Raw genomic sequence first — 25,650 nt, forward strand, 5'->3', positions numbered from 1 at the left:
TGCTCCTCTCCTTCTAGCACCTGCACCCCCCACCCACCCACACACCCCACCCGCCCCCTTTCTCTTTGCCTCTCTTCTCTCTCTCTTTCTCCAAACATGACACCCTAATAATTGCAAAGATTAGACAAAGAGGGTGTGTGCTGTGTTTTCTGTGCGCCTGTGTCTCGGTGTGTAGTTATCAGAGCTGCAGATCCTAAACTCTCTTATCTCCCATCTCAAACTGTCAGGAAGGCGTTGCTGCTCTAAACTCCCAATCGTCAACCGTTAAACTTGGGGCAGAGTTCCGGCTTGATATTACAGCACATTTTTCACCAAATTTGATATTTCAAATACATCTTTGCGACAGTGGATCGCCCCTCCCACCTTCTATCCTACCCTCCTATCCTCCTACCCAACCACCCACACGTATACACTCTCACACACACACATGTTCCAGTCCACTCACTTCGCCCTGGAGTGATGATCCGATGCCAAATATCTTTTCTCTAAATGGCGATGGGTTGCTGGATGCCTGCCAAATAATTTCCATCTCATAATCTTTGGCGGCAAGGAAGGAACACAAACACATATTTACCTACAGTTCACAGCTTGTGACCGCAATTCACATGAAGCAACGTTCCCCAGTGCTCGCACGAGCCGTGTCGACCGTGCGCGTACACGCATATGTGCATATGTGCATATGTGCAATGCATGTAAGTGGGACAATGCAGGAGATGTATGTGCTAACAACATGGCGTGCTCCCATTTCTGACGGTGAAAGCAAGACAGGTGGCATGAGACCCAGATCCTCATTCATGGAACATGAGAAAGAGACAACATCAAGTCAATGAGCTGACAGACACCTGGGCATTTGAACTTGACTTTCTCCCTGTCAGATGCAGAGATAAGTAGAATAGGGCCTGTTTGCTAACCTATGGATGAGTAACATGGCCTGGGGGCAGAAAGCAGTAAATTAGCAGGCGTTGGCAATGTTACCATGCCACTGGAATATCAGTTGGACAGCTTCTAAAAACCGCACCCCTCTCTGAAACCCGCTCACTCATCTGTCCCGAGGCTCACCTGTGTGAGAAAAACACATGTGTGCAAGAAGGAACCAAGCGTGGAATGCTTGCAGGGAAAAAAAAAAAAAAAAAAAAAAAATCAAGTGTGGACACAAACACACTGAAATGGAAACATACACAAAAAAAAGAATAACACTCTAATGTAGCCTATCATGGTGACAGACAGTGTCTAATTCCTCTGTATAAACTCCTATGTGAGAGGGACATGCTTGATAGGTAAGGGAGCATAGCAGACACACTGTCAAACATGCCATCGTTGAGAAGGCGTGATGATAGCAATGAACCCAGCTGTCTGAGGCGATACCACACCTACTTTATTTCTCTCTCTTGGTCTCCCTTCTGTCTTGCTCTCACCACACACTCACACACATATGCAGAGCTATATTCACCCAATGACAGTCCTGCTACTCTGCCTTATCAAGTGTGAGTTAAGTCAGGCAGCCTTAGAGCACCCCCTATCAGTTTGATGAGGAGAGAGTCAGTTAGTCACTCCACTGCTGCTGCTGCTGCCTGCTGCCTGCTGCCGCTGCACACTGCCACTGCACAATGTGTACCAGATGGGAGACACAGCTGAAGACAATGGGCCTCTTTCACCAATATTTCCATTTATAGAAAAGGCAGAAAAATATTCTGACGCATGGCCAGAAAGTACTTAATGAAGAAGCAGTGTTGTCAAAGGCGAGGAATTGTTTGATTTGCGGATAAGATTTTTTTTTTTTAAGTAAAATAGTTTGCCATACAGTTCGTGTCAGATTGTAATTTAGCTGTCACTACTGTTATGTGATACAGTCAGTGTGATGTCCTCGTCAGTGTTTTCCATAGCAGGGGCCAGGTAGAACAAGCTTGGTGGGTAAAAAATGCCAAAGTGTATATGTCCTTTGACATTAATTGCTCCAGTAATTCTCAGTAATACCTAATTATTATGTCTGACCTTACTCCTATATCTCAGTGATGACTCTTTTTGTTGTTTCATTGTGCCTGAGGTGGAGGTGAAAGCAAAGAAAAATTTACAACACGGTTTGACAAGTTCTGCTTTTCTTTGAGTTGAATAAGAGTCGGAGAAAATGTCATTTTGCAGGATGCGAAACATTTGTTTCTATTTAATGATATGTTGTGATGCGATGAGATTCTTCTAAGAGGCATAACCGAAAACCATGAAACTAGTTTCTGTTGAAGTTCTGACCTTACACAACATTTTAATAGCAGCTGCTCTCTCTTTTCTGTGCTGGTTAACGGCAGAGTAAGGCCAGGGGCGCTCATATGACAGTCGACACTGTATGGGTTCAGACCTGTCTCTCTTTCTTTGTTTTCCCCTTCAATCTGCTGAGTAAAAAACATGCACACACACACACACACACAGAGAGTCACACATGTGTAAACCCCACAGGGAAAGACGGGTAAAATTCACGCTGTCATTGAAAATAAATGACACCAGCAACGTTGCAGATGGTTGCAATCAAAAATTCAAACAACAAGCGGCCTCGCTTAGCCTATCCCTTTTTTCTCGGCTGCGATTGCCAAGGAAAGCTGCAACAGTGTGCGTTGTGTAAGGCCAAGCCTGTGTGTTTCATTATCTTATCACCATTTAATCTGCAGCAGTCTCATTTCTTATCATAAATCTTAGATTATCAGGCTGAATGTGAGCAAAATACGGCTCTGCAGCTGACTGTGACCTGTCACTAAATCGCTACAAATGACTTGTCAGCTATGAGGCATGACATTCGCTGGTGTAAATCAAATTTGCCAAACAATTTTAGAGATATAATAACAATAGCAAACGAAGCTTTATAGCGCTGCAAAATTGATTAAATGTGTTCAATAATATAGGAAGAAAATCTGAGAACAGACTGCGACGCCTCATGGTACATCATAAATCGCTCACCAATCATCTCCTGTGAGATTATCATCCGCTTACCACAACGTGTGTGAATATTTACTGTGGTGTTGCAGCGCGTACGGTGGGTTTCTCTCTAGCATTTGACAGCCATATGGTGCAAATAAAGACGAAAACATTAACTGTTTCACAAGTAGCATGCCAATTCTGAGAATAAACAGTGATCACGAGGCGTTTCCATGGCTGGATCCAGAAAACAATTCCCAGTAATAATGCTGATATTAGATTGCAAAAAATTACCGGGTTTCAGAGCAAGCGAGGCCTGTGACGCTAAACACAACTCTTTCCATGTTAATGTGTGAGTAATTTGTGAGGATATTCCTATGAAAGGTCTCTCTTTGTCATGGATGTGACTCCAAGTTGAATCATTGACTCAAAAAGCTTCAAAACGCCCGGAAGGGATCCTTGCCTTTTTTTTTTTCCTGTGAGGATCTTAATTAAACAAAGGACGATCTGTAAACAGAAGGTCAATTTCTCACAGAAAAGCTTTTAACATGTGATTTGTTGAACATGTACAGTTTGCACGCAGTTCACACAGCAATGTTTGTGCAGTTTTACAGTCTATGCTAAGTCTGTCTGTATGTGTGTGTGTGTGTGTGTGTGGATCTGCTGTCCTTGGCGCATACTTGTGCATTGCATGCATTCATGGCAGTTTACACTCACTTACGTCCGTCCCTCTTGATGTCTGGCCTGGCAAGTAGATTTCCAGTACAAAGTACTAAGCGCCTGTCCAGAAATATGCTGATATTCAGGTTCTCTGCACTCCCAAGTAGAGCATGACCTATAGGCACAGGGCTGCAGGGCACAGGGCTGCTGCGTTCAGTTACACTGAATAACCCCTCATCTGACATTTGGTTGATATATGTTGGCACCCTGCAGAAACCTCATATTATTACTAATGTGAGGAGCTGCCTCCTGACTGGTCTTGACAGCTGAAATGCTGTACAACCATGAGACCGAGGCGGCCGAGGTGATATTAAAAAATATTTGTTTTAAAGGAAACAAATCCACTTTTAATCAGTTTCTGCAACGTTGTCGACCTGTGCATATGCAGAGCCCTCATTATATGTTGACTCAATAAAATTACAGTTTGGTTTTTCCTTCAGATCCTCCAGCCTGAGGTGTGATCCTGGTGTTCTCCTGACCCACCCAGCTTAGGGAAACAGCCCAGAGCAATGACAGGTACATTAAACGCTTTCCATCCATCAAAGGTTGAGCTGCGGTATCAATATGAAGATGTCCTGTGTGTATGGTAAACATAAGTGCTTTGTGCAAATACAAGTGCATCTTTGCATATACTCGCTCACAGATACATATTGGTTTATGCAGAGGAGATATATTTGGAATCAAATAATAAGGATTTTTTTCAGGTGTCTGTTTAAAGTCCAGTTTTTGTTTCGCATTTAATAACCTCGGTGGCTTTACAACAACACACACGCAAAAAAAAAAAAAAAAATACCTGCAAGTCCTGTCCTTCCTTACTTTTGCACTTGTGTCACTCAGGTCATTATCGTTCCTTGTTGAGGCCACAGTTCAACAAGCAGTGTATCATGTGAGAGAACAGGTAGGACCAGATTCAGGCCCTCCAGATGGCCCAGCTTTACAGCATCCTACTGTACATGTCCTAATAGCCACTTTAGCACCACACTGACTTCTGCAGTATCGATCAGAGGATCAAAGCCCTGCCAGCATCTGCAAATGTCTTAACTTTCCTCATTGTTTGACACTCTCAAGTCTCTGCAGACAGGTCAGCGGTGATTAAGAGGATCTGGAACTCGTCATTAAAAGCTTTAGGCAAGAACAGATGCATCCTGGAGGCAACTGAATGCAGCTTCAGCTCAAAGGGGGAGATTAAGAAATTTAAAGCTAATTTGTGACAACTAATTATGATTCTAATTATGCAAGTATCTACCATTCAGCACCACAGGTACAGTGAGAGGAATATGCTGAGTGCACAGCAGGTGCTGTAAGGTTGCGTGTTACTAATATGCTGCTGAGATGTCAAACAAAGTGACCCATGACTGGAAGGAGGGGAGGCAAATATTTAACTGTTAGTCCAAATTTGTACAAGTGCCCTAAGGACAAATGAAAATATGAAAAACGTTGCAATTATTCGTCATAATTCTTGCAGCTAAATGTTAAACACACGCACACGCCTGAGGTGAAACTGAAGTAAGTGGTGGGAATTTTGCACAGTCGAAAATGCATTGCGGGGGATCAAGTCGGTGTCCATCTTCATTAAGTGACAGACAGTGACAGTGACAGCACAGAAAAAGAACGAGTCAGATCAACAGTCAAGCTGGATCGATATATGTCATCTGCCTAAAATCTGCTGAGGGTGCACCATACTTTCTCAATTAGAAAACAAAACCAGTGGTAGGAGGAAACATTTAGATTTCAGGTTGCTCTTTTGCGATTGAAATTACCGTAATTATTTGGACTGAGAGGAGTGATGTGACAGCAGGAAAGTGAGTGGAGTCACAGAGACAGAGGCGAAGTGAATGGGAGAAATGATTAGTCTAAATGCTAAATGTGTCGGGTGGGACGGAATGCGCACAAGCTTTTTCAGCACAAAACAGACTGGCCAAAGATTACATCATGAACTTCTGCAATGAATTACCCAGATTAGGCCTCTATGAAATTGGATTTAGGCAAAGCAGAGCGCTGGGAGATGAAGGTTAGATTGATATAATCGATTAGAAATTGGATTATGTGACTTTTTAATCATATGCTCCAAAATAAAATAAAAAAAAATCCAGCCTCAGATTTAATCTGTGCAATTTAATCACATTTTTTGGTCGCAGCTCTGAGAGCATCAAAGGAGTTCTGACCCTGCGTTTGAAATATCGCATTAATTTGACTTGAGATTGTTCTTCACTTCTGTGTGATGTTTTCTTGCAAGTTGGACTTATTTCCGTGCACGGTTTGATTTTTGGTATGTTCTTAAAATGTTATCTGGAAGCACAGAGAGGCCTGTGTGTATCAAGAGAAATAAATTAAGTGTGTGTATGAGAGAGAGAGAAAGAGAAGGGGAGAGAGAGTGTGTGTGTGTATAGTCTATGTGTGTGTGTTTGACAGAACGAGCAGGGATACGAGAGACAGTCATAGGGTTATTATTTGAAATAAAAAAAATGAAACTAAAACAGACACAGGTCACCGCGTGGAAAAGTCGCCGAATAAATAACTGCATTTAAAAATCAGTGAAATGTTGCACAAAGTAGACACAAATACAAACAGTAGCACATGTTGCAATATGCTGGGGAAAAAATGCTTAATTGTGTTGTGATGAAATGTTGGATTACACACTCACACACGCGTAACGCACGTGCGTGCACATTGAATCACACACACACACACACACACACTCACACACACTCACACACACTTTGCCTGACAGTCCCACTGTTGTTGTTATTAGATCATCTCTCGTGGTGTAAAGTCAAGAAGCTGCAAAGGACGCTTTTGAAATATTCCACAATTGTCTGAATAAATTTAAATTAAAAGTGTAAAAACCATCGTGTGTTCAAACGAACCACCTGGATGTTTTCCACTTTATCTCATGGTGAATTTATTTATTGCCGGTAATTAGCTTCTTTGTTTGGCGCTTTTTCAATCATTAAAAACAAAGCATGGGTACGATATCAATCCTTTTCGCAATAAATACTTTGGATTAAAAAAAACTGCCGAAAATTAGAGAATTAATAATAACTATAAACTATAAATCATAAAAAGCGGTGAAGTTAATTATATGTGAAGAGAAAAGACTTGAAAGAATTGAACTCACCTTGTATTGTCTCCCTGTGCGTCAACGATAAGTGCTGCGGGTTCACCTGCTTGCGGCGGGACATTGCCCCGGCATTTACTCTGGCATCGCCCGGTGAACGGCACTTGGAGTCGGCTTGGACCGTGGTGTCGGTCCGCTCGGAATCGCAGGAGACCAACTTTCCCTCCTCCTAATCCCTCTGCTATTCACGGTCGGTCTTCAGCTGCAACTTGATGCGCGTTTGGAAGGTGAGGAGTCGGACAGACAGGAGCGCGACAAGGATGGAAGACCAGTTTGTCCACAATGTCCGGCAGCGTCTTCGTAAGGACGCTACACCTGGATTGAGGAAGCCAAAGTGTAGTTTTAGGAGGCAGTCTGGCTATAAGTGGCCGATGAACTGAATTTTACGCAGGTAGATAACTATTTTTTCTTTTTTTTTCTTTTTTTGCAATGACCTGTTCAGATAACAAATCCTGGACTGCCCACCTCTGCAGCGGCCGTGGTGACTGATGAAGTACGGTGCACCCCACCGGTGATAGGTATTGGTTCTTATTTGGCTCCTTTCCCTCTCCCTCTGTCTTTATTCTAATGTGATTATATCACCTTGGGTCAAATGGCTGCTGTTTATTCTAGGATTCCCTACAGTCCTTCGATGTCAGCAGTGGTGCGCTAAAATGACCCTTTGGCACTGACTCCTCCAGCGCGTTTTGGCATCGGTGCGCGGAACGGCAACTCTTGGCTCTGGTGGCAGTAGCCTCGCTGATTGAGAGAGAGAGAGAGAGAGAGAGAGAGAGAGAGAGAGAGAGAGCAGGCGGGCAGACAAGACACCTCCTCCTCCTCCTCGTCCAACAAGCAGAGGTCCAATGTTTCCCAGTTTCCTACAGTGTCGAGGCTACTTCTTGTTGACTCACACGATGAAAGAGGCTCTGTTTGGGAGGACCCCGCATTTGTGCGTGTGCAGACTATATGCAGCCTGTTTCGTGTGTGTGTGTGTGTGTGTGTGTGTGTGTGTGTGTATCTGTTGGGGGGGGGTTACCTTCTTGGAGTGGGATGGGATTCAAGTTCAAGTGAGTCCGTGACGTTTGTGCGCTTCAGACACCGCCAGACATGTGAGGAGGAGCGGCGGACAACAACGCACGGACACCGGGGGCAGCTGGCAGCGATGAGCTCCACACACACACACAAAGTAATTATCAGCCACAGAAGCGCTCACACTGTCTGCCCCTTTGAAGGAGTGTTAAGTTACCACTCTATAATGATCCTCCACCTGAACTCTGATGGTCATCCAGTCCACTTTTGTTGCACGTGGTGTCGCGCTCTCTTATCAGAATGTCCCTTTATCTCACCGATTGCAGTCGTGATGCTCTGATAAGTTGACTGTTAATCACAACATTCATTCTTTCAAACAATACCAGCTGAAGTGGTGCAGGCAAATCAGGAGGAATTTGTTTTAAAATAGTATCACTATCAGGCACACCTAGATCAGACCTAACCAAACCATGTGGGTTAAAAGGTCACATTTAATTTATATAATGGATACTTTCCTGTTATTGTGACATCCTGGGTTTATGGAAATGACCACAGACCGCCACTACACATGATTAATATGAATGCAAAGCACACCTTTTTCCTCGCATTGGATCAGAGGGGGGAAAGACAGCATGCTGCATCTTTGTTGTTTGGATAATTTAAACATGTTGTGAGGCAACAGTACCCTCTGTTGGCACAGTCTGGAGACATTACAAATCTGTTTAGAGGGTGATACCTTAGCACAGCCCTTACTACACTTTACTCTTATTTTTAGAATGAAGCCTCAATTCAGATTCTGTGAGAGTCTTTGAAGAGCAGATCAGGTTCACTCAGTGGCAATTAATGGCACTAATGGGCAATCATTCTGCACATGATTCACTGTATTCATTTAGATCAGTGTATGCAGAGATAAGTGCTTTGTACAGGCTGCTGCTCAGCCGCGAATAAATTCAGGGCTCCTCTGTTATTTTTTTTCTTCTCCTCACCATACCATAGCCTACATTTCAAACATGTGCTGTGCCTTAATTTGGTTGAAATACATTGTTGCATAAAAATAAAAGCCTAATATGGCCATTTAAAGTTGACACTATTTCCTTGTGGATCAGCGGAGAAGTGTGCAAGCTATAGCAATACATTTTATAGTCTGCCATTAATAAAACATGGTGGGCAATTTTAAGAGCATTAGAAGTTTGATTGCTTCAGGGCAGGCCTAGGGGACTTTCAGGACAGTAATTATTTATATAAATGAAATGTCATCTCAGCTCTGGCTCAAGTAGACATAACCTCAGCAGACTCCACATGGAAACACTACGGCACAACAGCTATCTTTCACAGATAGGCCAAGCATGTTGTCAAGCATATTGCTTTGACTGGAGCGCATAAATTCGGTATGTGATATTACATGAAATGTCTTCTTCTTCGCATCAGGCCAAGAGAGCAACAGCAGTCGTGGACACATTGGATGCTGAAGGAAAACATTATCCTGAGTTCACACACACTCTCTTGCCATCCCTTCTGGCTGCAAGCAGCTCCTTGATCCTTACCCATGGGTTTCTCAATAATACATCAATGCCTCCATTATAGCTTGTATCTGCTGGCTCCGGGCAAAGGCAGTTTAAGCTGGGTTGCACTGGGCCAGCATACCACAAATACCCTGTTTGTGGACACAGGAAAGGTTTTAAGTCCAGAGTGTTGCCTCTAAGGAGACATGCATCTCGCGTGGTAAGTGCCATCACTGAATGTGAGATACCTGAACACACCACAGGGCAATATCTACAAAAGAGATGAGGACATGCTGGAATGAAAACTTTGTCCAACTGTAAAAGAGACATAACGTTGACACTTAAGCTCTTTTATAAAAATGACCCAAGTTTTAAGGAGATTCCAGACATAATGTATGTTAAAACATAAAAATGAGCCCAAGGACAAAGCTCAACTCTTGCACATCAGTGGACAAAAGCACGTGCATCTTAACCAGCTCTGATTCTGGGTCACAACCTTCGTCACATCCTTTTATCTTCCATTTTTCATGTCTCTTCCATCTGTTTACTCTCTAAAGAATACCCCAAATAACATTAAAATCTTAAAATAGAGCAACATACATGAAAGAAAACTGCATATAATGCAATTTTTAAGAACAAAAAGAGCATCCTGTGTTGTTGAGGTGAAGTGCACAGACCGGTCAAAGCAGCCATTTTGATGTGTTTAACCACAATGTGACAGGACTGACATAAACAATGAAAGGTCCACTCTAGGACAGCTCATGGTAATATGAATATTGCTCTGGGATTTGCTTATAGTCGGTGCTTCATTATGCAATGTTTAATATTAATAAAGAAAGTACAAGTATATATTATTCATAAGCTGATTTACTGTGGTGTGTGTGTGTGTGTGTGTGTGTGTGTGTGTGTGTGTGTGTGTGTGTGTGTGTGTGTGTGTGTGTGTGTGTGTGTGTGTGTGTGTGTGTGTGTGTGTGGACTTGAGTGACAGATTGAGATGCTCCCTTGCTACCGGCAATACAACTAGACAAGGCTCTTACTTTTCTACAGGACACATCCTGACAATTTCTCCCACAGTTAAGAGGATTTGTCCGAGCACGGGTGAATATATAATGCATGCAGATTCCAAATTTTAATTTGGAGGAAGTAAATGATTCAATGCTGGCTTTTCTCTGAAGAGAGGCTGAGAGGGGAACAAAGAGGGCATAAGATGTTACACATTGTCTGGTAGTCTGCACTTACACAGTAACCTTTAAAACACTCAAAGGTTATGATGACTGTTATGAGTTGTTGTTTTTGTCATATACAACTTTCCAAGTCAAAAAAAATGTACTTTGTTTTAACCAGTTTTTTCTTGTTTACCTTTGCGTAGTCCTTAGATCCATGTTTGTTTGGTTAATCTGGCCAAAGTTACTCCTCCAGTATTTTTTTTTTGGCATGTAGCTTTAGGGTAGGTAATATATAAAAATAATAATAATAAAAAATCCTGCTTAAGCCAATTAAGATTCTTTATTCACAACTGTCTGTAACATGACAAAACACAAATGAAGATTTAGGGCCTATGTGTAAAAATAACAGACAAAACAAAAGCTCCCAAAAACAATGGTAGGATTTCAGTTCACTGTCATTTTGTTCAGAGTGGGCATATATAAGTAATAATTATATAATTGTCAGGATTTACAAACTTAAGCCACGTGGATGCGATGCAAACCTCCAACATAACTGATCCACCTGTCACTTTCTAAGTGTATGACAAAATGTAATAGCTACCAAATAAGCCCTAAAGTGTCTTAAGATATTCAAGCTATGATGCGTGTGTGTAACTTTTTTTTTTTTTTTTTTTTGAAGCTGTGATCATAAGACTGTTTCACACTGACTGCGCTGATCTTGCGAGTGGAGCATCTATTCAAGTTATCTGGTCAATCATAGGCTGCATGTGCCAAATATCCAGTCCTGGCTCCGCAAACCCACAAGTAATTATTTGTCTCCCTCTAGTGGATGTTATTGGTAATAATATATTTTCAATATTTTAACAATATGAAAAAAAAAATGTAACACGTGTGCCCTCTTTGGAGGGTTTCAGAGAGTATTATCGTAAGCATTTCTATAATTAACGTGGCAGAGGAAAAGGGGTAAAACAAAAATCTAACCACAGTACAGACGTACCAGATGTCCTACGTGATGACGTCGCCAACAGCCTCTGACGTGCTGAATAATGGCGATGCCCTTGTTACGATGGGGGCTGTTGTTGATCACTTTTTAGCCAACTTATTGTGAATAACTGTGGATTACTCGTACAGCCGTCTGCTTTCGGTGATTTAGTCGGACAGCTACATGTTAAAGGTAAGGCTGGTGGTTCGTCAGAGGCAGACGGACGGTAATAAGGCTGAATTATACTTTTCGAGGCTTCCCGGTGTTCAGACCTCGAGTGGAGCAAGTTTGCTAGCCGAGGTGAGCTAGCTGCGGCGGCCCGGCAACAGCACCCACCTGCTGAAGTGACAGCGTTGACTGTCTTTATCTCAGGTGTTTCAGTAATTTTAGCCTCTCTGGTACTTACCATTTAAGTTATACATGTTCACAGAAAACTCTCGAGGCGCGTCTGGGTATTTGGTCCCATGAAGCTAACTTTTAGTTAGCGTTAGCACAGCAGTCATTGGGGAATCTTAGCGAGAAGCTAATGGTTTCATTATGCTAATCGCAGGGAAACAGTCTACATCGCCATCGACATTAACAATCAACTGTTAATTATGTCAAAGCATTTATGTTCTTCTGTACACATAGTAGCATGCTTGACTGTGGAGTCACTCATGAATGAATGAATGAATGAGAGAGGAGGGGCCGTGTCCAACATAATGTCCCTGTCAGCCTCAGTGACGTCTTTGCTGTTCTCCTCTTTATGGGATATTTGGCTATTAACAGCTAAGCTGGGCCATTTCTGGTTAAATGGGACATGTGGGGAATGTAAATAGATAAATGTGGAAGCCTCTTTCCATGTTTCATGCACTGCATATCAGAAGAAATGTCTTGTGTTTAAATACACCATGAATATGTGGAGGCTCTGTGTATTACAGTAGCTTTGTAGTCTTTAAAATTTGAGTTATGCATCTCAGGTTGTAGGGTTGTTGTGTTGGCTGTCCACTTTTACCACTCTTTTGTCCACAGTTGTGACGTGACTCCCTGGAGTCTCTTTGGTTGTCAATGTTGTTGTCTCAGTTTTCTAGATAAACATTGTTATAATGTTGAGGAAAGCACAACTAACTGCTGCCTTTCTGTCTTTCAGCCGTCCAGTGCAGCGGGTCCATCTTCTGTTGCCTCTCCTCAACCAATGAAAGACTCCAAGGACATCTTGTCAATGACGGGCCAATCGATTCTGGATCACATCAAACCATGCTGGTACTGGGACAAGAAGGATTTAGCCCACACCCCGTCTCAGTCTGAGGGCCTGGACCCTGGCACAGAGGCTCGGTATCGGCGAGAAGGAGCCCGCTTCATATTTGATGTGGGGACACGACTGGGCCTGTATCCTTGACTGATTGGGTTAGAAGAAAAAACAGTGCATGGTTAAGTTTCTCTGTTTCTGGGTACCCTAACACCATCCTTTAGAAATGACTAATATTTGCTTGTGTGAAGGCATTAAAGTGCTGAACTACTTCAAACCTCAAACTTAATAGCACTTTTCATATACATTAAAAACCAAACCCTTCTCACACACTGATCACACCATTTTGTTAGAATTTTTTGCCATAAAGGTTGATATCTGACAATTGTGTAAAGAACTGTAAATGTTTTGTGATGCCCTTGACTGTCATCAAGACACTATGACACACTGGCGACTGGCATCATATATTTCCACCGCTTCTACATGTTTCACTCCTTCAAGCAGTTCCCCAGATATGTAAGTTCGATAGTTAACTTCATTTCTTTTAATCCCTGGAAGTGAACAGAATGTGTTGGATTACCGTTGTGGTTTGTGTCTCAACAGGTGACGGGGGCATGTTGTCTTTTCCTGGCGGGGAAAGTGGAGGAAACCCCAAAGAAGTGCAAAGACATAATCAAAACAGCCCGCAGCTTGCTGAATGATGTGCAGTTCGCCCAGTTTGGAGATGACCCAAAGGTGCACTTTCTGTTTTTTGTTTTTTTTTTTGCTCTGTTGTCTTGAAATGTTGTCCCTGTCGACACTGAGCATTGAAAGTGCAAAGAGACGGTGAACTGAACTCAACTATTTCAGTTAGGGAATTTGTCTTGGTCACTGAGTTCAGAAAAGGAAATAATAGTCTTAACTTGGATCTGTTGTAAACCAGTATTGCACAGCCCTGCCATAATATCATGTTACTTTATCGAAAGAAAAACATTCTGCAGCCTGTTTGCTGTTAATCTGCTGCAACAAGCAACCACACAGTAACACAGTAATCTTATACTGGTGGGTTCTGCCTTTCTGTTTCCACTCCTAACCTTTGAAGTCAGTAGTGTGCACTGTAAAGCCCCGTTTCCACTACCACTACGCTTACTACCATGGAACCGTATTGGTCCCATGGTACCCCTTACAATTTTTGTAACCCTTCTGGTTGGGGTACCTAGCACACAGGACCAGTTCCCTTGGGGAGGAGCCAAAGCACTGCAAGCTGGTGATTGGTCGAGCATATGGCGTCATTGCGCAGTGCGACGGATATCTGAAGCACAACAACACAACTGCACCATTTAAAACAAATGTCTGCTAGCAACGGAGTCTGGAGTGCTGAGGAGGTGCAGGCTCTGCTCTCTGTTGTTGGTGAGGAGCTGTGCAGCGGGAGCTCGATGGCGCTGTGCGGAATGAGAAAGTTTTCCAGCTGGTTGCCGTAAAAATGGCAGAGAATGAGTTCAACCGGACCGCGAGCCAGTGTCGCTACGTAAGTCGACGTAGTGATGCTTCGACGCGCACTCCGCCTACCCCTAAAGGGCCCTTTTATACAATGGAAATGCAAAGCTGACCATATCCGACCCGAACCGTACCCGTACCTATCCGTACTGTGCCGTACCGTACTGACGGTGGAAACGAGGCTCAAGTGTCTTGCATGGTATACTTCACATGTTCTATGTCCATATGTTCTTCAACAGGAGGAGGTCATGGTGTTGGAGAGAATCTTGCTCCAGACAATAAAATTTGACCTGCAGGTGGAGCACCCCTACATGTTCCTGCTGCGCTACGTCAAGCAGCTCAAAGGTACGTCAGGAAATATAGCATCAGATCCATATACAGTTTGATGCATAATTATGCGAGTAGCCAGTAAAGCAAACGCTGTTTTTATCGGTTACAGGGGAGAAGAATAAAGTGTGCAAGGTGCTGCAAATGGCATGGACGTTTGTCAACGACAGGTGAGCAGCTGGTGTTCAGACACTGTCTCTCACTCTTGGTGTCTCCTCCCTTTGACTTCATGTCTAAAACTGTAGCTCCAAACCGCTTAGTAATGTGTATTGATGAGTGGTTGAATTACAGAGATGAACTTTAAAGGCTTCACAGCCTATGTTCTTTATTTATAAAGAACTTAGTAGTATACGGGGGGGGTGTCACAGTGGTTAAAGACACATACCACATAACCGCAATGTCACGATTTGAATCCGGCCAGGGGGCTTTGTAGCATGTCGACACCTTTTCTGTCTCTCCCCCACATTTCCTGTCTTTCTCTCTATTGTGTGTTGACAAATAAAGACAACATGGCAACCGAGCTCATTTCAAGAGCATACAGTCAGACGTAAAACAACTCATATAGATAGTATGTCTGGAAGTTCCAAATCTTCCTCTGTTTTATTGAGAAAAGTCAGATCTGAATGTTTTCCCCTGTGCTCCCTCCAGCCTGTGCACCATGCTGTCTTTGCAGTGGGAGCCAGAGATCATTGCAGTAGCTGTCATGTACCTGGCCGGCCGCCTCTGTAAGTTCGACATTCAGGAGTGGACGGCCAAACAGTCGTCACGCCGCTGGTGGGAGCAGTTCGTCCAAGACGTCCCGGTTGAGCTGCTTGAAGGTGCTGATCGTACATCTTATCACCCCTCAGGCCTTTCATCGATACTTTCATCTCCTCCCACACTTGTCTCACCAACATTGTCACTCTCTTTCAGACATTTGCCACCAGATCCTGGACCTGTACTCTCAGGGCAATAAGCCCATCCCTCAGCAGATACAGGAGAAGGAGCGGGCACCTGCTCCCCCACTCCCTGCTCCCCCGATTCCACAGGGACAGCCTCCCACCTCCAACCCTCCTCCTCCACCACCAAAGAAGACTTCCCCTCAGGGTGGCAGCCCTGCACGCCAGCTCAAACGCTCACATGTGAATATCCATTTGAATTACTCTCTAAATTTAGAAAGTCTCTTTTTTAATCTTAGGTCAGGTTTCTTTATTTACTACTGTATTTAAAAGTCTTCATTACATGTTACAGCTTGTATGTGTGTTTACCTCATATATCTCAAAGCAGCAGAGTATTTATATTCATGTATCCTTGTTTCAGACGTCCCCCAAAGATGAACCAAAGGCTCCAGGTAACCTCTTGTTAAAACCTCATGCTCATTTGGGTTTTAAAGTAGTTGAAATCTTACAAATGCCTGTTCATCCACTGAAGGTTTTCTCATTAGCATGATAGTTGTTGTTTTTTTGTAAGATTTAATGAATATTCAAGCCTGGAGTAAAGTGTCCTGATTTTTACAAGCTTCAGCATCTTGTTTACTGGTATTCCCTTTTATTTTCACAGAACAAGTCGGGTCAAAGATTCCTAGACTGGAGAGTCCAATGCCCCCTCTGCCGACATCACAGCCTCCCTCAGGTAACTGTTGGATTTTCTTTGTGAGGAAGTTGCAGTGATTTAGATGTAGTTTGGTGCAGAGCCTCGGTACATGCTGACGTCATCTGAGCATCCTGCTGTGTCTTTGCGTGTGCCATCAAATAGGCCTATAATGAACAGCCGGGGACCCCCTACCTGGGACTGCAGCTTAGAAAGCGACTCAAAGTCTTTAGTCTGCCTCAGTCTGCTTACATAACCAGCAACTTGTCTGGACATTATGTTTCCTAACGCACGCATACTCCTAACCTCTCCCAGACCAATCTGATTAGTGTTTGAGCCCGATAATGAGACCTCCTATGTGGCTGAAGCCTGGCAGTCATGGTCTGGCTGTGCGCTCACTGTCTGGGAATGAAGAGGTTGTTAGAGATCATGTGGGAATGAGCGGCGTTGTATTATTTACGTGCAAGATGATGCCAAGTTTTTTAACAAGTTGTTTTCTCTTCGCCATTTTTTCCCCCTCCCGTCGCTCACCAGACCGAAAAGCTCCGGCTCCGGCGCCTCCCACAGAAGCAGAACCAGGAAGCGAGGCCGCCCCTCCTCCCCCGCACGCTCCGCCTCCGCACCAGCCTCCTCCCCTGCCCCACCGCCCTCCTCCGCCCCCGCCCTCCAACTATCTCATGTCCACCACCAGCTCCTACATGTCCGGGGAGGGCTTCCAGAGCCTGCAGTCCATGATGAAGACGGAAGGCCCGTCCTACGCCCCCATGCCGCCCAGCTACGCACCCCCACTCCCGCCGTACCACGTCTACCCACCGCCCGCAGCGCCACCTCCAGGCCCTCCCCCTCCTCCTTCCTCTTACCCACCACCCAGCTTGGCCCCGACCTATCCACCTCCAGGTTACAACAGCTACCCTCCGCCCCCGCCTCCACGCATGCCACCGGGGCACGTCCCCCCTCCAGGGATGGGCCTCCCGCCTGCCGGGTACCCTCCTCCACCTCCTGTGCCCCCAGGACAGTCACAGGTCCCCCTGCCCCCACCGCCCGGCATGCCCCTGAACCGCGGCGGGTGGATGAGATGAGGGTGCGATAACGGCGTATGAACTGAGGCTGTGCGGAGGGAAAAGCTCTCTGCAGAGGAAGAACAACCAGGAACCTGTGTTATTGTGGTGCACACACACACAAAAAGAGCTTTTCCACCTGATTAACAGTTCCCATGGGTTGTGAATACAGGCTTATCAGCAGATAGACTTGAAAGGAAAAGTGAAGTCTGGACAGTACTGTTATGAGAAACTAGAAGTGCTGCTGAAAGTTTGCAACAAGAGTCTTGAAATATTTTTTGGAAATAAGTGACTTAAAGATGCACAGGATTGGAACATAGTGTATTCATTTTCAGGGTCCTGTAACCAACACTGTCTACTCATTGCTTTTGTTCTGGGAATGTACCAGGAAATAGTGGCTCCATGAATTGTTTTTTTTTCTGTTTCTCTTTTTTAGTGTTGTCAGACTGCTCATTCGCTAATTATAGAGGGATGAACTTACAACCTTTGAGTGAATCAGAGGCAGAGTCTTATTTTTCCTTGTGTATTCTATCACCCTGTGTTTTGATTGTTGTTAATTTTCAGTCACCCCCAGTGTTTTTCTTCTTTTCCACATTCCCACTGTTTTACTGAAACACAGAACATACTAGAAACTTGAGATGGTTTAACACTCACCCTGAAAAATGCTGTATATTCAAACATGTTCATGAATGTACAGTGTGTGGAAACATGTTTATTTTTGTCTCGTTACATTTTAACCACACTGTGGTCATGTTGCATATGCCTCTGCTAAAACTGGCCGTGCTCTATTTTTTCCTTTTTCACACCTCTTATTTCCTGTTATTTGTTTCGAGTGTAACTGCTCTGCAACCAGCTTCACACATAACAACACAACAGAAACCTAGTTATAAAACCACCCTGACATCAAAACACTGGACAGTCTATGGTATATTTGTACATATCTGATCATTTCACTTAGACTTTTTTTTTGGACGTTTTTTATCCGTATGTGCCTTAGTCAGGCCTCTTTTTTCTGTATCCTGCACGCAGCTGTGGTTTTGTGTCTGAGTGGCACTTAGGACAGTACAATAACAATAAAAACTTGCTTTTCCTACTTTGAACTGAGTACTGGTGGTATGTTTGCAGCTCTGTCAGATGAGCTTCATAAGCACAAGGCCAGAACAATGAAAATACATTGCAATGAGTTATTATTTCAGTAGGAATAGTCATTTCTGGATTTCATTCTCACATTAAAAAAAAATCCTGATTTGATTTTTATTGGTTCTTGCAACTAAGAAGTGTGTTTTACCTGGAGAATGTGATTAATAGGCCAGGCCCTCTGGAGCACAACAACGCGCTTCACTTATAGTATATTGTGGCACTGCTCTTGCCATTTAGTGTAGATAGTGTATATTTCACTTAGTCCTTATGGGCATCAATCAAATATGTTCTTAAAGGATGAGCAGTAGAGTGCTGTTTCACACTATTATGTTAAAATATTAACATATATCCAAATACAAACATTTATACCATCTACAGCAACTTATGTTATATTTATCATTAACAGTAAAGTTTATAATCCTCTTTCACTAAATACATGTATTTTTTATACACCAAATTACTTCAGTTCTTTTTAGTTGAATCAGTTGGTCTTTCCATGGGCCTGTGCCCCCCTGACAACAGCAGACATCCCTGGTTCCTGGTCAGCGATGCACAGAATATCTCCTTTTATTTCCAGCTCAGCACCAACAGAGGGCAGCCTAGCTCATCCACGAAGGAGAAACAACATGTCTGCAAAACTGTCTGCTTTATCAAAGAAAGACAAAAGTTCACAGTATCATTAACCAACTTTTTTATTTTCTCCCAAATGTTTCTAAAAGTGGCCTATGTAATGTTTTTTTTCTTTTCACCTGCCAAATTCATCTCATCAGTGAAATTCATGAAAAGAAGTTACAGCCATGCTCGTTACTGCAGGAATTGACATTTATTTACGCCGTAGATTCTAGGTTTCTGTACTGTGGTTTTAGCATATAGGCAGAGAAAAAGAAACACTATAGACGTTTAGAAAAAAAAAGACAATTGGGTTCCAAATCAAAACACCATGCAGAAAAAAATGTGGCACATCTCAAATCAAATGCCTTATATAAAGTATTCAAAATTGTATCATGGCTTCAAATCAGTTCCTAGAAAAAAGGACACTTTAAAAAACCATACTTTGATTTATTTCTTTTGACCCATTATTAGAGAGAACAGAGGAGCATGGCGGGCACCCTCAGAAATGTTCTAATTTGGAACAAATAACACTAGAGATGGGAGAGCGTGAGCTGTCAGTCACTGAATTGATCCATCAGAAACAAATATCTGATCAGTTCAAAGCATGACTGATCAGCCACTGATAGCACTCCCATCTCTATCTGACACCTGGCAATAAATACTTTGACAAACAGCTGTTTGTTCATTCTGACATCAAGAAATACTCAATTGTTAGTGTTATTTCAGACATCTAAGGGAAGACTTATCTCTCATATTCTAAGAAAAAAAAAAGAAGATTCAACTTTAAGAAACATGCGCTGCATAAACACACCTGCTGAATCCATGACTACAGAAAAGGTCTAAAGAGAAGCGACCTTTTCATCTACTGAGATACAAAATGACAACCAAGGAATTCAGGGCAATCCAAGAAGCCATCCAAACTGAACTCAGGGTTTAGTATTTGGCCTTGGAGCTCATGTTAACGTTAATGGGAGTAAAGATATTTTAGAGAGGATTCAGCAAATGTCTTCAGCATTCTTCAACCGTGTTGTAACCAGGGTTCAAAAAAAAGAAAAAGAAAAAAGAGGATTCACAGGCAGATGCTACAGCTGCAACAGAACCATTCAGTCTCCTTTTCACACGCACATACACGCACACATGCGCACCAACAGTCGCGCAGTCACAGATGGGCAAAGGTAAAGCTGTAGCCCTCCCAACCTGAGAAAATGATTGTCAAGCATGCACACAGCATACAATTTGAGTTTATTTCACAAAATAAGAAACGGATCTATCCGTCAGCTCCGTTGAGATGGTTTTTGATTCAAAAAATGGCCTTAATACATTTTCAGAGGTTACAGAGAGAAAGGAATAAAAGTGATTCATCTGGAAAAAGAATAATTATTAATTAAAAATGAAAAATAAAAAGATTAAGTTCATTACCAAAAGCAAACCCTGTTTAAAGGTCCGGTTGTGTGTGTGCTTTTCAAACTAAATTATTGATCACATGGCCACGCTAGAATACAAAATAGATAAATCAACAATAACAATGAAGTAGTGCCATGGTTTTATACATAATATACACAAGATAACAGTGATCTCTAGACTTCATTATCCATAGACTTGTCTTATAAGCAAAAGGCGCTAGGTCACAGTGGGTTTCACTTGGTTAACACTTTAGAATGCTAATTCTAGTTATACTTGTTGACCACTAGGGGGAGGGGCGATACATGTGACAGGAGCTAGGATCTCTATAGGAGGTACTATCAAAACTTATCTGAAGATACCACCACAATGTTGCTTTTCACATCCTGGCAACATGACAAGAGATTTCTGCCCCTGCCGCCTCATCATCATCAGTCCTGTGCTTGAAACCATGTCATATCGCTATAGCTTCACGCAGCATAGCTATGCTCCGAAGGGACTAGAAGTGGTGTGTGTACTGTACTGTATGTGTGTCTTTGTCTGTGTGTGTGTACAGTATGTGTTTGTTTTGTACAGAGAGAGATCATTGTGTAGCCGGACGCCTCCAAAAACTGACAATGAAAAAAAAAGTGGCGAATCAGTGAAACTAGCTGCCAGTTGTCAACATAAGCTCTGAGAGATAAAAACACGTTGTGCACGTAAAGTCGTACATGTGAAGGAACGGACTAACAGGGTCCGGTTTTGTGGCTACGTCTGCCAGTCTGGAGAGAGAGTGTTTGCTGAAGGAACGCTGGGTGCTGTAGGCAGTGAGGGAGCACGGCATGATGGGTCGCGGTGGTTGTGAGAGGTGTTTTCAGGTGAGTGTAGGTACTGTAGATCCTCATCTCTCTCTCCTCCTCTCTCGCTCTCTCTCTCGCACGCCGGTTGCCGTGCTACAGCGGCCCTTTGAACTGGTTCCCAGAGAGGTGCTGTCTGATGGACAGCTTTGATCCTGCTGCATCACCCAGCTTTCTCCACACCACCTGCAAACACAAGGGGAGACAGAGAGAGAGAGAGGAGTTGAGACGTGCAGACGGAGAGGCAGAGACTGAGAGAGAAAAAAAAATACTTTCTTCTTCAAGAGTGAAAACTTCAAATGCTCACAGTTTGACTTTGAGCTGCAAAGACTGCACACACACACACACACACGCGTTACAGTAGAGCTATCTCTGTATCTGTCCTCTGTCTCTGCGAGGCTGCTCTCTGGCACTGAGATCTTTCAGTGAGGGAGTGAGTGAGTGAGATGGGGGGGCCCCCGGGGGACCCCAGTGATATTACAGAGGTACCATTGTAGTGCTCCCCAGATTCCTGGCCTGTCACATACCTCTGCCGGGCCCAGATAGCACGGCTCTCGCTCTCTCTAATCAGCGGACCTTTTTATCCCGGACCAGGCCTTTCAGCGCCAACACAGAGAGATGGAGGGAGATGAGGGGAGGGAGGAAGAATGGAGTGGGGTGAGGCTGGGGCACAGGGCGGGAGGGAAGAAGAGGAGGAGGAGGAGGAGGGTGGTAGTGGTGGGTGGGGGTGCTCTTTTCCCTGCCGCTCCAGTTTAATTGCTCTGACAGCTCAACTACGAGCCTCTATTTAGGGCTTCCAGTTTAGAGGTGGCTTTGGATGAGGGGGGAGAAGAGATGGAGGGATAGAGAGAGAGAGAGAAAGAAGGAGAGCGAAAGGCAGCGCCGTGCCCAGGACACTGCTGCAAGTGTCATCCCAGACCAAATGAGTCTGAATGAGGGTTCCTCATTAGTGAAAAGCAGCTCAGAGCCTGACCTGATTTACTCCCAGTGGAGGAGAAGAGAGGAGAGGCCCACAGACAGAACAAACAGAAACTTCAATGGAGATAAGCTTCCTTTGTTTTACGGCGGTGGGGGCAGCGGGGGGGGCAGAGTGGTGGTCAAGGAAGGGGAGGGCAGGTGTTGTTGCACTTACGTTACACATCTCTCGCACAATGGCCTTCTCCTTCTCGCTGAGATCGTCCTCGTAGTCCTCAGGAACCTGCTTGTCCAGGTTCTCGTGGACCTCCAGCACCTGAAGGCAACACACACACACACACACAGCAATGGGTTAGTGGTTATGATGCACTGAGCACACACATGCTCCCTGAGTAAGGTCTGCAGTGCTGACCCTACCCTGTCAATACCCAGAGGTAATATATACAGTAGATTAAATAAAACTGAACTGAATTAATCAGTTGCATTAATATATTAACCTCACTGAACACAGACACATACACATGTGGTGATCACTGATGATGCTGTAGTGGAGAAAAAACTAAACTGTGTTTGTTGTCCCAAACCTTTTCCCCTGCTGTTGTTTGTAGCACTTTACTTCCCTGTTTTCATTTTATGTCTATTTTTCCTGTACTAACAAATGCCATTTGGCCCACATCTGAGTCTGAACCCAGGTTTAAACTTGACTTTTCTGGAGCATTTATATTGTTATCATCACAAATTCCTTTCTGAAATAACAAAAAGATCTGATTTAGGTATTTTTAACTGAATTTTAAAATTTCAACTTAACTATCAATTCTGCACTAAAGCAAGATATACTCAAGTATTGAGCCATTTTTTATTGTGCAGAAACAAACAATAAAAGACAGCAACAAGTGTGAAAATAACAAAGGCCACAGAGACAAACAAGACAAGAACATATGTGTCAAAAATATGTGTCACATACGACAGGAACATAAAGACAAAACCATGCTGTGACAGATCTGGGTCAGGGTAACACTGGATAATGATACTAATTAGTAATACTGCAACAACCAATAATGTGTGTGTGTGTGTGTGTGCGTGTGTGTGTATATATATATATGTCATTTATTTTATTATATAAATTATTTTATATATTTATTTAAATTATTTATTTACACACACACACACTATTGGTTGTAGCAGTATTACTAATTAGTATCATTATCCAGTGTTACCCTGACCCAGATTTGACAACGCATGGTTTTGTCTTTATGTCCCTGTCTTATCTCATCATATTTATATATATATATAGGGGGAAAAAAAGAAAATATCAAGAATTGGAATATTGTCGGAACTTGGATCTGGATTGGTTTCGGCAGCTCAGTTTGGTCTAGTGCTGTTTACTAAGGTAAGAAAAAAAACTGACCAAACAGAAATAAGACCATAACTATGCTACTCACTACCTACCTAGCTACATTTAAATAGCTCTGTAGATGACACAGCTTTACAGCTCTTAAACTTGAAGTGTGGCTTAAATGAACCCTCTAAAACAATCTAATCACATATCATACCTTCATGGCGTGCACCACGGCCTCAGGCTTCTGGACGCAGGACAGGTAGCCTGTGGCGGGTGAGGACTCGCTGGTAGGGAGACGACCCGTACCCTGAGGGGAGAGGATGAATAATAAAAGGGAAGAGACCACTTTTAGGTTTTTGTTGGTGTCATTTCTTCCTCAGGAGACGGTGCACAGAACAGAACGAGCAAATATGTGAGACGAGGGACGGTGACCTGCGACAGAGGTTAAAAGCCAGATCTCCAAAACCCCACAACATCTGGAGGACATGGTCTCTGCACACTGTCAGACACACAGTATCTCCTCACATCTGCTGTCACACAGAGTTAACCCCCTGCAGTCAAATGACAAGCAGCTCACAGAGCTCTTCATCTGACCCACACCCGAGACGCTTCACTCGGTAAAGAAAACATAAACCACTCTCCCCTTATCAGTGGGTGTGTGCTTCTGATTCGACCAGAGAGATTCCCTACACTGTAGCACTGAAAATGCCATCCCCTTCACCCCGCCTCAGATCACCTCTCCTCCGCTTGTGGTTTTTCTGTCATTTTTTTTTTTTTTGCATTGGCCGTGTATTCAACTGCCAGCCAGGTCTGCTACATGCACACTGTGATTTAACCTGGTGTGATGGGAGCAGCCAGCCAGAAAGAGAACCAGGGGGTTTGCTTGACTCATCCCACCCCCTGGTTAGTTCCAGACAGTACCTCACTGTTAGAGGGACACAGAGATCTCTGGGACACACAATGGCACCATTCACTGTAACCTGGCATCGGGGTCCTGCATTAGACACAGCTCCGTGGCTCTGTTAGCCCAGGTTCAATTCCCCAGCTCACTGGTGATCCATTTGCCGGCCCCCATTTGGGTGCCAGAATGAGCCCACAAAACCTAATGGCACAGAGATAAAGTAATAACCCCAGTGCAGCCAAGAGGGATGGTTTGTGGAAACTGCCCAACAGTCTATTCATATCACATCAGCCTCATGAAAAATTGATTTTTCTGCTGGTCCTGAGGGTTATGGCCTGACAAATGCTTTGCCTGACAGCCATAAGAAACCGTGGGAATAACTGTTTTTCTTACCCCTGCAATGAAAATAAGCATTTATTTCTTTCCTGAGGCAGTGAGAGGTCAATATGACTGATCTGTGAGATGGAAACAAAGGAACATGGTGATTTTTCAAAGTAAAATTGACGTTATCCTCACAATGATACACTGATAAATAAAGTCAACCCTTACTTGATAAATTGTGAAAGCCGGCAGATGAATAACATTGTATTCATGAGCTTTAATATCACAGACATCATGAATAGAATGAAAAGGTTAATGTGAGGTTCAGTTATTATATTATCATTGCACTGAAAAGGTTGCTGCTCAGCAGCACACTCTAAAGTTTCAGAGAGCACCAACAAGCTCTTAAATGACCCATCGGGTTTTATCCTTATTTTTTACAACCTGTTTATTTTTCGGTGTGTTGTCACTTTTCTGCATTTGCCATCTGGCCTCCATTTCCAGTCATTTTTATTGACCTGATTGGTTCTTCTTCTTCCACTATTTTCTTTCAGGTCTTTTTTTTTCAGGCTTTACCTGACCCTCCTCATATCTGCTGCTATCTGATCTGCTATCTGATCTTCAGACTGGGTTGAAATTAATGGACGAGTTTGGAAAATGGTCTGAAAAACTTGTAAACTTGTGATTATTAAAGAAATAAGGACACAGGAAATGTCTAGGGTGATTGCCTATTCTTACATCCCCTCATTATTAAAAGGGGGAAGTCGACATTTGAATAAAAATGATACACAGAATATAAAATAACAAGCCCCTTGTTAAAAACAAACACACACTCCACTGTGAGTTTTTCTTGTTTAAGGTCACAACAGCTTCATTTCCAATACAGCTCCTCTGCACTGGACTTTGAAGTCAAACCACCAGAAAAAAAATATGTAAATCACTGTCACCTCCGTTTGATGTTCTGCTCTGTGGGTTAAAGCCATTATGTGAAATGCGTAAACACTTTGAGTGTCATAGTGTTGAACTTTTCACTTCATTCTCCGCTGCGGTAAAGAGAAGGATTTGGACAGCGCAGAGTCTGAGCATGAGCCAGCTCCAAGCAATGTTTATTAAATCAGGCCTGCATAAAC

At 43.3% G+C, this 25,650-nt stretch overlaps 3 protein-coding genes across 12 annotated transcripts in view; 1 reads left to right on the forward strand and 2 right to left on the reverse strand.

Annotated features, from left to right (window-relative positions):
- Window positions 1-7,461, reverse strand: part of bcl11bb (BCL11 transcription factor B b) — a 30,264-nt gene extending 22,803 nt beyond the window's left edge. The window contains exons 1-2 of one of the 2 annotated variants that reach the window (XM_085771779.1): window positions 7,174-7,461; window positions 6,740-7,054 (exon numbers count right to left, since the gene is read on the reverse strand). In XM_085771779.1, coding sequence (XP_085627905.1) covers window positions 6,740-6,803 — 64 coding nt within the window. In that variant the 5' untranslated portion in view covers window positions 6,804-7,054; window positions 7,174-7,461. The remainder of the gene's footprint in view (window positions 1-6,739; window positions 7,055-7,173) is intronic. The other variant, XM_085771778.1, reaches the window with a different exon arrangement.
- A 3,995-nt stretch (window positions 7,462-11,456) lies between these two features.
- Window positions 11,457-18,151, forward strand: ccnk (cyclin K). 2 transcript variants are annotated; one of them, XM_085770541.1, is made up of 11 exons: window positions 11,457-11,589; window positions 12,527-12,765; window positions 13,060-13,141; window positions 13,229-13,360; window positions 14,341-14,446; window positions 14,541-14,598; window positions 15,077-15,246; window positions 15,341-15,549; window positions 15,728-15,758; window positions 15,968-16,045; window positions 16,532-18,151. In XM_085770541.1, exons 1-11 carry the CDS (start codon window positions 11,581-11,583, stop codon window positions 17,074-17,076), a joined length of 1,659 nt encoding a protein of 552 aa, XP_085626667.1. In that variant the 5' UTR covers window positions 11,457-11,580; the 3' UTR covers window positions 17,077-18,151. The 2 variants fall into 2 exon arrangements, with proteins under 2 accessions (XP_085626667.1, XP_085626669.1); XM_085770543.1 differs by having other exon boundaries at window positions 15,968-16,039.
- A 1,380-nt stretch (window positions 18,152-19,531) lies between these two features.
- ccdc85cb (coiled-coil domain containing 85C, b) overlaps window positions 19,532-25,650 on the reverse strand; it is a 49,971-nt gene continuing 43,852 nt past the window's right edge. For all 8 annotated transcript variants that reach the window (XM_085771239.1, XM_085771235.1, XM_085771240.1 and 5 more), the window contains 3 exons: window positions 23,513-23,605; window positions 22,177-22,275; window positions 19,532-21,230 (listed from right to left, as the gene is read on the reverse strand). In XM_085771239.1, the coding sequence (XP_085627365.1) occupies window positions 21,141-21,230; window positions 22,177-22,275; window positions 23,513-23,605 (282 nt within the window). In that variant the 3' untranslated portion in view covers window positions 19,532-21,140. The remainder of the gene's footprint in view (window positions 21,231-22,176; window positions 22,276-23,512; window positions 23,606-25,650) is intronic.

This window comes from Trachurus japonicus, chromosome 24, assembly GCF_045865225.1.
Source record: "Trachurus japonicus isolate A0001 chromosome 24, Traja_1.0".
In the NCBI taxonomy this organism is placed as follows: Eukaryota; Metazoa; Chordata; class Actinopteri; order Carangiformes; family Carangidae; genus Trachurus; species Trachurus japonicus.

Excerpts from the sequence above, each read along its gene's own strand:
- ccnk (XM_085770541.1), top strand. Across the intron at positions 15,247-15,340 it reads CCCGGTTGAGCTGCTTGAAG|ACATTTGCCACCAGATCCTG; the intron begins GTGCTGATCGTA and ends ACTCTCTTTCAG. Across the intron at positions 15,759-15,967 it reads AGATGAACCAAAGGCTCCAG|AACAAGTCGGGTCAAAGATT; the intron begins GTAACCTCTTGT and ends TTATTTTCACAG.